Source organism: Erinaceus europaeus, chromosome 15 (genome assembly GCF_950295315.1).
Source record: "Erinaceus europaeus chromosome 15, mEriEur2.1, whole genome shotgun sequence".
NCBI classification, from domain to species: Eukaryota; Metazoa; Chordata; class Mammalia; order Eulipotyphla; family Erinaceidae; genus Erinaceus; species Erinaceus europaeus.
Window position 1 is genome coordinate 51,351,634 of NC_080176.1, and position 10,608 is coordinate 51,362,241.

The 10,608-nt window shown below is 44.6% G+C and overlaps 1 protein-coding gene across 17 annotated transcripts in view; it reads left to right on the plus strand.

Annotated features, from left to right (window-relative positions):
• Positions 1-10,406, plus strand: part of FHOD3 (formin homology 2 domain containing 3) — a 588,579-nt gene extending 578,173 nt beyond the window's left edge. For all 17 annotated transcript variants that reach the window (XM_060173747.1, XM_060173740.1, XM_060173741.1 and 14 more), the window contains one exon: positions 9,790-10,406. In XM_060173747.1, coding sequence (XP_060029730.1) covers positions 9,790-9,872 — 83 coding nt within the window. In that variant the 3' untranslated portion in view covers positions 9,873-10,406. The remainder of the gene's footprint in view (positions 1-9,789) is intronic.
• The last annotated feature ends 202 nt before the right edge of the window (positions 10,407-10,608 follow it).

Here is a 10,608-nt window from a genome sequence, read left to right on the forward strand (position 1 = left end):
TGATGTTTGATATGCAGGTGGACCCAAGTTATTGTCTGGGGAGATGATGTCGTGGATGGAAAAGGGGCTAGAAAGCTGGATAAGGTAAGAGAGTAGCTCCCAAATATGGGAAAAGTGTATAAATATTGTTGGCTATAAACCCCATCAATTTGATCTGGGGCCCATATTCAGCACAGGAGCCTATGTAACCTCTACATCCCTGTAGGTCTGAACTTGCATTCTGTGGTCATCAGTAGTAACATTCTGAGTTAAACCAATATCAGGACCCATCTTCTTCAGGTGGTAGATAGAATCTACCTATGGGGGCCCCCAGAGGGCTCCATTATGTTCCTGATGGAGATGACCAGTGATAATGGAGAGAGGAATCTATTCAAGGTCTAGGCTATCATGTTTGTGTGGTCTCTCTCTTTTCAAAAATATTTTATTTATTTACTCTGGATAGAGATAGAAAGAAACTGAGAGATGTGTGTCCTCTACCAGGTACACCACCACTCGGCTCTTTGGCCTATCTCTTATATACCCTGAGACCCTGGTGCTGTGTTGCTCCTACAGATCTGTATTGACAAAAGCTCAGGGTCCTGTCCTCTGCTCTAGGGAGAACCAGATTCTTAAAGACACACATAATGTCACTGGGAACAATAACACAGTCATAATTAATTTTCCTCTTCAATATGGCCAGAAAGAGATTTTGCCTGTTTTTGTGGTTGACATAAAATAATTTCCTGTGGTATTGTTTCCATTCCAATCTTATGCAAAACAGCCGTTTTGATTCTTTTTATTTAGCCAAGCACATTTTCTCCTGTGACACTGTTAATACAGCAAATGCAGCGCTGCATGTATGTGTTTATCTGTGACAGGTTGAAGTTATTAGTAATGGCACCGTCAACAAAAATCCAAGATGGGGGAAGTTACTTTGATTTCCATCATAAAGGGAGGATCCACTCCAGCTTTTCATGAAAAGTTAGAGGAAGAAGAAAAGAACCATTTGCAAAATCAATGTGAAGTTTCATGGCTCAGGCCTCACCCTTAAACAATGCTGTTATGTGATCTGATTGTTTAATGGTGTCGATGAGGCAAGCTGATCCTGAATAACCAAACATATTTGGACAATAAGTCATTTGGCTTAGGACAAGAGTAGCCCAGCTATTGTGGGAAACTACGCAGAATCCATTCCATACCCTAGAAATTTATGACCTGTGAGTTGCTGGAGAATCCTCCCCACTAATAAAATGCCTGTTTTCCTGTTTGATGCTGGTGACTAGTCCTACATATGTCCAGGGTTCCACCAAAGACATCTGTAGCCAGCTGGGACATGCTGATGGCATCCTGATGGGTTTGTAGGTCTCCATGGCTCAGTTCTGTGGTTTCTCCAGTGGACACATCCTTACTCCCTCTCTCTTTCCTTCCCTCCCCCCAGTCTTTTCTTCTTTCTTCATGTAATTTTTTTCCTCTTTTTAAAAAATTTTACTTATAGAATAAAAAATAGAAAATATCAACAAAACCATAGGATAAGACAGGTAAATTCTACACATTTTCCACCACCAGAGTTCCATATCCCCTCCCCTCCACGGGAAGCTTTCCTGTTCTTTCTCTCTCTGGGATGCAGGATCATTATGGGGTGCAGAAAGTGGAAGGGCTGCTTTTGTAATTGCTTCTCTGCTGGACATGGGCGTTGGCAGGTTGATCCATACTCCCAACTTGTTACTGTCTTTCCCTTATGGGTATGCTGGTGAGGTCGTCTACCTGGGGAAGTCAGGTTGGCCTCATGGTAGCTTCTGCAACTTGGTGTCTGAAAAAGTATTAAAATACACAAAAGAATAAACTGTTTAATAACCTAGAACCTAAAGGCAAGAATATAGCAGATGAGGTGTGGGGTCTCCATTTTGGAAAAAGTTAGTAGGTCTATTTTAGGTATGTTCCAAGGGGCCCATGGCTTTACTGATTTTTGCCTGAGCCCAATAGCTAACATGCAGGTGGGCCACTTCTTTCTTCCTTCCTTTCTTTCTCTCTTTTAATTTCTGTTTCTTTCCTTCCTTTCTCCATCCCTCCTTCCTTCCTTCCTTCCTTCCTTCCTTCCTTCCTTCCTTCCTTCCTTTCTTCCTTCTTTCCTTCTTGTATTGAGATTCAAGCCCAGGGTCTCATACATGCAAATGCAAATCTCATGCTCTCCCAATGAGACACATTCCTCTTCCTGAATCTCTTTTGGGGCCAAATGGGGACCTGGCACACAGATGTGGCCATCATTAAAGTGAGCCAGTTTCTTGCCCTCATCTGCTTTTAAGTTGCAATTGCTACTGTGATTTCATCCTGACTTCCCTGGGCAGACAACCTCACCAGTGTGTTCCAAAGTCACACCTCTCCAGAGCCCTACCCCACTAGGGAAAGATAGAAACAGGCTGGGGGTATGGATCTACCTATCAATGTCCATGTCCAGTGGAGAAGCAATTACAGAAGCCAGAATTCCTTCCTTCTGCACCTCATAAAGAATTTTTGGATGGTAGCGCAGTGGGTTAAGTGCAGGTGGCACAGAGAGCAGGGACTGGTGTGGTTCGAACCCCCACTTGTGTGGGGGGGGGTCACTTCATGGCTGGTGAAGCAGGTCTGCAGGTGTCTATCTTTCTCTCCCCGTCTCTGTCTTCCTCTCCTCTCTCCATTTCTCACTGTCCTATACAACAATGACATCGATGACAGCAATAATAACTACAACAATAAAACAACAATGACAACAAAAAGGAATAAATAAATAAATTTTTTTTTAAGAATTTTGGTCCATACTCCTAGAGTGATAAAGAATAGGGAAGTTTCCAATGGAGGGGAGAGGACATGGAACTGGAACTGTATGGAATTATACCCCGTCATCTTTCAAAAAGAAAAAGAAAAGAACAAACACAAATTAACCTACTCTTTTAGGATGCTAGTTTCATGTTTGGGAGGTTGACTTGTCTGAATAAAATAGTCAAGAGAGTCATTTGGTGCAGTGAAACATTTCCAAACTCTTCTTCCATATGCCTTTTTAGCCCACAGGCTTTTATACATCAGCTTCTCACCACATCCCAGCCACTGGTGGTCTCAGTACTTGCCAGACTGCTGAAAACCCAGTGTGAACCCTTGAGCCCCACCCTTCTTGTCTGTAGACATCCCCAAGTATCTGTGGGCTCTTCCAGAAGCCATTGGGGATAACTTGTTTCATTCCTTTTTTTCCCCCAAACAAATGCCATCCTCTTTTTCCTCATCCCCATACACTGGCTCTGAGGAGGCAGCTAGTTTTTATATTTTTAACTGATGGATTTCTGTTCAGTTCCTGCCTACAGCCGAAGAGCTTCCTGAAGAGTGTTGGAGGCAAATGTAGCCAAAGATCTGGGAGGGAAGTGGGGTGATGGTCCTGCAGATCCAAGACCATGACCAGATGGGTGGGGAGTTCCGGGGGGCCTATAGACCTTGTTGGTTCCCCTAAGTATCTCTAGGGACCATCTCAGCATGAGTGAAACTAATTCTAGGTTAGGCAGAATGTGGAGACTTTAACCCCATCTACCATTGCCTTCCCAAGAAGGCCTTGGTCAAATAATGATTCCAGTCACAGGCTCACAGCTGACTGGACGTTCCTGGTTAGCATCTGCTGGGTTCTAGTTGTGTGTGGGCTTTTCTCCAGAACCCTGGTTCATGTGACTGGGCTGTACCTAAGAAATTGGGTTTAAATCATCCAGGTTGAAAACCTCTACCCTTTGATGTTATTGTTCCAGGTGTGTGCATGGTGTGGTGTGGGTGGTGTGGTATGGATATTTTGGCCAGGAGCATAAAAGCTTTGACTCTCTCTGTAGTTTCTGTTATTTTTTTATTTTATTTTTGTATTTTATTTGATAGGACAGAGAGATATTGAGAGAGGAAGAGAAATAGAGACACCTACAGACCTGCTTCACCACTGTTGAAGCACCCCTACTGCAGGTGTAAAGCAGCAGCTCAAACCTGGGTCTTCCACAGGTCCTGTGCTTGGTACTGTGTACACTTAACCAGGTGCGCCACAGCCTGCCCCCACCACTCCCAGCTTTTTTTTTTTTTCTTATTTTGAAAGAATTTCAGACTTACAGAAAAAATCATTTAAAAAAAAAAAAAAGGAATGTATAGACCAGATGGATGGGGGGCTGTAGACCTTGTTGGCTCCACTAAGTGTCTCTAGGAGCCATCTCAGCATGTGTGAAACTGACTCTAGGTTAGGCAGTGGAGACTTCAACCCCATCTACCATTGCCTTACACTGTAACCTTTGCTCACAGCTTGCTTGTTGTAGGATGATTCATCCACAACAGAAAGTTGACAATACGATTAACCAGAGTATAGATTTGACTCACAGCTTACCAGTCCTTCCACTTCGTTTTGTTTGTTTTTGAGGAGATTGGGTGCATATAGGGTGTTGTGGCCATAGTCTCCTGCCCTCTTTCTTTCCCTCAATCCCTGAATTGTTTTTTGCTACCAAAAACAGTTGGGCCTGAGACTTGATTTCTCCGTGCTGTCATTCGCTCGCTTACTAAGGAGAGGGGGTTTCAGTGAAGATTAAGGGAAATAATCGAAGTTAATAGTAATGGCAGCTCCTATTCTCAGATTCAAATGGTCTTAGCAAAGGTTCACCTGAGAACACTCTGTAGGATTAATCCTGTTTTTTGTTTGTTTGTTTGTTTTTGTTTTCATTCTAGAACAGGAAAAGATGAGTGAGAAAAACTGGATTTCCCCTCTACTTCCTGGCACCCCTGAACTTGGAATTGCCAGCAGAGGCCCCCAATGTTAGAGCCCACCACAGTTGCCACAGTGTTGTGAGAACTGTCATGGTGCCTGGGGCCTGGAGTGGCTGCTGGTGCCAGCACAGTGACTCATGCCATCTATGGAAGTGAAGGGCAGTCAGGGAGAAACATCAAGATCTGGTCTGGTGTCTGTTAAGCAGTGACAGGCAGAGGGGGCTGAGGAGCAGCCAGAACATTCAAGCAGGAAGCAGGAACAGGCATGGAGAGGGGCCTAGATGATGTTTTAGCCACCACCATCCTTCCAGGGCTTGAGACACCCTTTTGACAGAAGACTTGTTTCCCCTGTACAGACACAGATTATTCTGCCAGCCTCTTTGCTGGACCCTTTTGTTGTATGTTTCCCAGCCTCCTCCCTCTATTGAAATGTTCATTTATTGCTTTCCTAATATTTCCACCCTGCTGCCCTGAACCTATGTCCTGCCCTGTGTCCCTGTTAGTCCCTGGCCTCTCTGATGGCCACACTGTCTCAGGGGCAGGTATAATATTTTCTGAATGAACTTATGGGCAGACAGATGGGTAAATGGATGGAGGACTCTTTTTCCACGTGTGGCTTTTGGGCTGCAACTCACTGCCTTCATTTCATACTTTCTTCCCTGCAGGAGGGTGACTTGACTTAGTGTCTTCAGGGAGAGAGGGAGAGGGATAGGGACAGGAGGAGAGAGAGAAAGCGAGCTATTTTGAAGTTTTTCTGGGAGTGGGAACTGAATATTTCTTTGTTATTGCTGGAGCTGGGACCTCGTACATGTGAGATTTCTCTACTCCAGGCTCCTTTTTATTGTTGTTGTTGTTGTTCTTATTATTCAACTAGAGAGCGAGACAGCACAGCACCAGACCTTCCTCTAGTGCAGGTATTACCTCCCAGGTGGTGTGGAGGCCTCACCTGGGCTGTCAGCATGGGAGGGTACACATCCTATCCAATGCACTCTCTCTCTCTCCAGTCTTGGTTAATATGTTTGTTAAGGGAGTTCACCTTGGGCTGGCAAGAGAACTACCTGGGACAGTATGCAACACAGGTTTGAATTTGGGCCCACTGCATTGAGGGAAACTTCAGTGGTGTCTCATTCTTGATCTAAAAAAAGTTGACCCAGAGTAGTGAAACCCGGGTGATGGAAAGACTGGTACTTTTATCTTAATTGTCATGAAGATCTATAGACAATAGAATTCCACAACTAGGGTAGATTTTTTTAGGAATTCCCATTTTCCCAGAAACACATTTGATAAGCTTAGAAAGATTAAACTCTTCTGGGGTTTTTGTTTGTTGTTTTGTTTTGTTTTGTTTCGTATTTGCCTCCAGGGTTATTGCTGGGGCTCAGTGCTGGCACTACGAATCCACTGCTACTGGCAGCCTTTTTTTCCATCTTATTGAATAGGACAGAGATAAATTGAGAGAGAAGGGGGAGGTAGAGAAGGAGAGAGACAGATAGGCACCTGCAGACCTGCTTCACTGCTCATGAAACGACTCCCTGCAAATGGGAAAACAGGCTCGAACTTGGATCCTTACACTTGGTACTATGTGTGCTTAACTAGGTGTGTCACTGCCTAGCTCAACCTCTTCTGGGTTTTTGCACAAAGGAGAACTGATGAGTCAGTCCAGTGTGAGGGGAGAGGGAGTCCTTAGGAATCTGGTCCATCAAACTGTGAGTAGATCTTGAGGAATGGGCACAGTCCTCCTGACTGATGAGAATCTTTGAACTTTGTTCATGTCTCTGAGTCTCTTAGATAAGCTGGCCAATACCTGTGACTGCTGGGATGTGCTCCAGAGTGCTTAAGGAGTGTCCCCATTCAACTGTTCACAGGGATTGAGCACTGTAGTTACGACTAAAGTGTATGTGTAAAAGAAATAGTAATGGGGCCAGATGGTGGCTCACTCTGTGAGTGCACATCTTCCCACATGCAAGGACCTGTATTCGAATGTCCAGCCACCACACGGAAGCTTCGTGAGTGGTAGAACCAGGCTGTCTCCTCTCCTCATCTCTCTGTCTCTGTCTCTTACCCACTGTCATAAAAAAGTGAGACCAGAGGAATTGTGCAGACACAGTCTCAGAAATAATCCTGGTGTCCCCCCCAAAAAAAGCGCTAAGAAACATTTTTATAGAGGCAAAGTAGTGGCACACCTGGTTAAGCACACACATTACAGTTCAAGTCCCTGGTCCCCGCTAGCAGGGGGAAAGCTTCACAAATGGTGAAGCAGAGCTGCAAGTGTCTCTCTGTCTCTCTCCCTTTCTGTTTCTGCCTCCCCTCTCAATTTCTCTCTTTCTCTATCCAATAATAAATAAACATTTTAATCGTTTTTAAAAAGAAACCTTTCTATATGTCCCTGTCTCTGGGGTAAAACACCCACCAACTCATGGAATCTTCTGTCTTCATTTGGTCAAACATGGGTGCTTACAGGCACAAAGAAATGTGGGACAGAGACACATGTCACTGCCACTTTCTGCCACCAGTGAAATGGCGGATGCCCTGCTCGTGCATGATTCCTTCTGCCAGAAATCTGTATCTTGGAGAAGAGGTACTAGCCATCCTTTTCAAGAGTGAGAATGATTTGATCTTATTTTCTGCCGTTAAAAGTGTTATCTTTATTTAAAACAAACACTTGAGGGAGTGCTTAAAGAGCATAAAAGTTTATTACAAACAGTATTTTTATTGCTGCCCCGTAGAAGGAATTCCATCACTCAGTTAACTGCAGTCTGCCTTCAGCCAAGGCTCCGGAGCCAAGCATTTTGTCTGGAGGAATTAGACACTTGGTATGGAGCCCACAGGGCTGGGCTGGGGGAAGGAGAGCTAGTGCCGTCCACGGGTGGTTCTGGACCCAGGGTGAGGTTTAAAGATAGAGTAGCAGTGTCCTGTGGCAGGATTTGAGGCTGCTTCTTACTCCTGATCTTTGTGTCTCTGAACTAAAAATAAAATTCCACCCTGAAGTTTTTGATGAGTGTGTCAGTTTTGCTCAATTAAGTGTTGAGCACATAATTTTTCAGAAAGTTTTCCAGAAACTATGTGTTTATTGACCAGCTGACACATTAGATTTTGATCCCTCTTCAAAGGGTTTATTATGGAGAGAGAAGTCATGTCTTTTAAAAATATTGTTTTATTGGAGGGAGGGGTTAATGGTTTGAAGTACAGTTGTTAACATGTGGTATAATTTCTCATCTCCCATGATAGGTGAATCAAGAACGCCATCACCCCCAACTTAGGTCTTTTTACACCATCATCCAGCAGGATCCCAGACCCTCCTAAGCCCATTCTCTTCCCCACTTCCCCAGAGTCCTTTGCTTTGAGGCAATATACCAAACCTAGTGTGAGCTTTACTTTGTGTTTTCCTTTTCTGTCCTTTTTCTTAAGTTCTACCTGTGAGTGAGATCACCTGGTGTTTTTCTGTCTCTCTCCCCCGGGCTTCACTCACTTAACATGATGCCTTCAAGTTCCATCCAAGATGAGGCAAAGGGTATTTTATCATTATTAACAGCTGAGTAGTATTCCATAGTGTATATCTGCCAAGTCTTTCTTAGTCACTCATCTGTCCTTGGACATGTAGGTTGCTTCCAAGTGTGGGCACATTATGCTATCAACATAAGAAGTCATCTCTTAAACACTACTGCCTGTTTGTTCTGCAACAGGCATGGAGCTTTTAGATCCTTAATCCACAGTCTCTGTGAACTTTGGCCCAGGGGACTGCTACAGACATGTAGGATGGTAATTCTGGCCTCTGGGGAGGCCTCAGAGGACACAGGTTCCCTAGTCACAGACTGAATGAAGACAGTTGGGGCTGACAAGGGAAGATGGGAAGACTCTGGGGGTGAACTTCACTTTGTCCTGCTTATCTTAGGGACTCTGTTTGACTTTTGATTTAGAGAGATAGGCAGATCCATTATACAACTCTTCTGAACAGAGAGCGCATGGCCCCAAACTCTGCATGACCCTACGTAGAGCATAGGCCAAAGGCAATTTGTGAATTGAGGGAAACACAATTAAGTAAACTTTCAAATGCAAGGACGTGTCTTGGAAGAGGCTGTTGCCTCCTTCTTCACCCTTATCCAGCCTTTATTTTGACATCAGAGTTGATTGGCTCTAAACAGTGTGTGTGGGGGGGGGAGACCACAATGCCAAGCAAAACACAGGCCAGTTCTCAGTCAGCTGAGTCTAAATTTTCCTCCATCTGCCAGTTGTAAGCCCCAGTGGAAGGGGTCAGAATTCTTCCCGGGTCTGCTGTGTTTCAGAGAATATGGACTAAATCTATCCTGGAGAAGCTTGGCCGTCTATTCCTTGGCATCTGGTCTCTAAGGTGTCACTGGTATTCTTTCCAGTGGGCCTTTGATGAGTTGAAACTCAGGACACACATTGCGGGACATCCTGCTTGCACCCCCAGCTATAGGTTCTGTTAACACCTTGCTCAGTGGGCTGAAGATGCATTGGCATGTCCTTGGCATTTTACTCCTGGTGCTGGTTTGTGGTCTGAATTTCCTGTTTGGATCCTTGGACTTGCATTTTTTTCTGCAGTGCTGGCTCAGATCCACTTCTTTCACAGCTCAAATCTGAACTCTCTCAATGTGCCATTTGCACTTTTGCAGATAATACTCATTGCTCAAAAGCCCCATAAGTGTGGGCCTGTTCTCCCTTCCCTTCTGTCCTCTTTATAACCCCTCCAATTAATTTTTTTTTAATTTGAGATGAAGTCAAAGAACAATTGACTGGGGAGAAGGTGATATATAGAGACACCTGCACCATGGCTTTATTGCTTTCGAAGCTTCCCCACTGCAGGTAGAGATTGTGAGGAGAGACACTGGCAGCAGTGCTCCACCATTTGTGAAGCTTCCCCTCTGCAAGTGCTCCCTCCTAATAGAGACTGGGGATGCAAATCTCTATTTTTATTTTATTTTATTTATTTATTATTGGATATAGTTCTTGATGGAGGGAGGGACAGTGAGCATACTTCTCTGGATTCTAACCCCTTCTTTCCTCTCCTCTCTTCATCTCTTTGACTGTGCCCTGCTGATGCTGCAGTACGAAGGACCCTCAAGAGTGGCCTGACTCCAGAAGAAGCTAGAGCCCTGGGCCTGGTGGGCACCTCAGAGCTGCAGCTGTGACAGACATCCACACCTTGAGAAGTGTGCCGGAGGAGAGTGCAAGGTCGTGCTGGATGGAATCCCTGCAGTGGGGCCAGGGAGCTTTTTCACAAACTTTGGAAGGTTCCAGAAAGGAGTGCCCACTTCTGGGTGTTGACCTGTGGTGGCACATGTCCTGCGGTACATTGACAGATGACCCTCGGAGGGGTTTCCTTCACTTTCTTTCTTCATCATTATCTGCTGTGCTTCTGGCTTCCTTGACACCCGGTTTAATAGTTTCAATGTGCCCCATCTCTCTGAACAAGAGCAGCTCTTGGAAGGAGCTTCTTCGGAAACTTCTGTCTGGCTGCGAGGCAATTTGGTTCGATTCACTGACTGGCTGTCTTTGTAACACCAAAGTACCCAAGTCAAATACCCAGGTGTAGACTCCAAAATTGTGCACAGAAGAAAACACAGATTGTTTCCCAGTTGTGGATTTTAGATGTACTAAATGTTTATACAAACTCATAAATGTACACCATGTTTCAAATACTAAATAAATAGAGTTTAATGCCATAGCTGGAAACATTTATTCTCTTGGGGGTAGTAGGGCCTTAAACAGATCCACAGGTTCTCTCCTTTCTGAATCAACAAAGCCTCAAGTTCAACAGAAAGGCCTCTACTGAGAATGATCTTCAACCACTTCAGTTTTTTTTCTCCTTCCTTCTTCCCATCCCTCCCCTCTCCTTTCCTCCCCCTCCAGTTCAGCAAGTTTGCT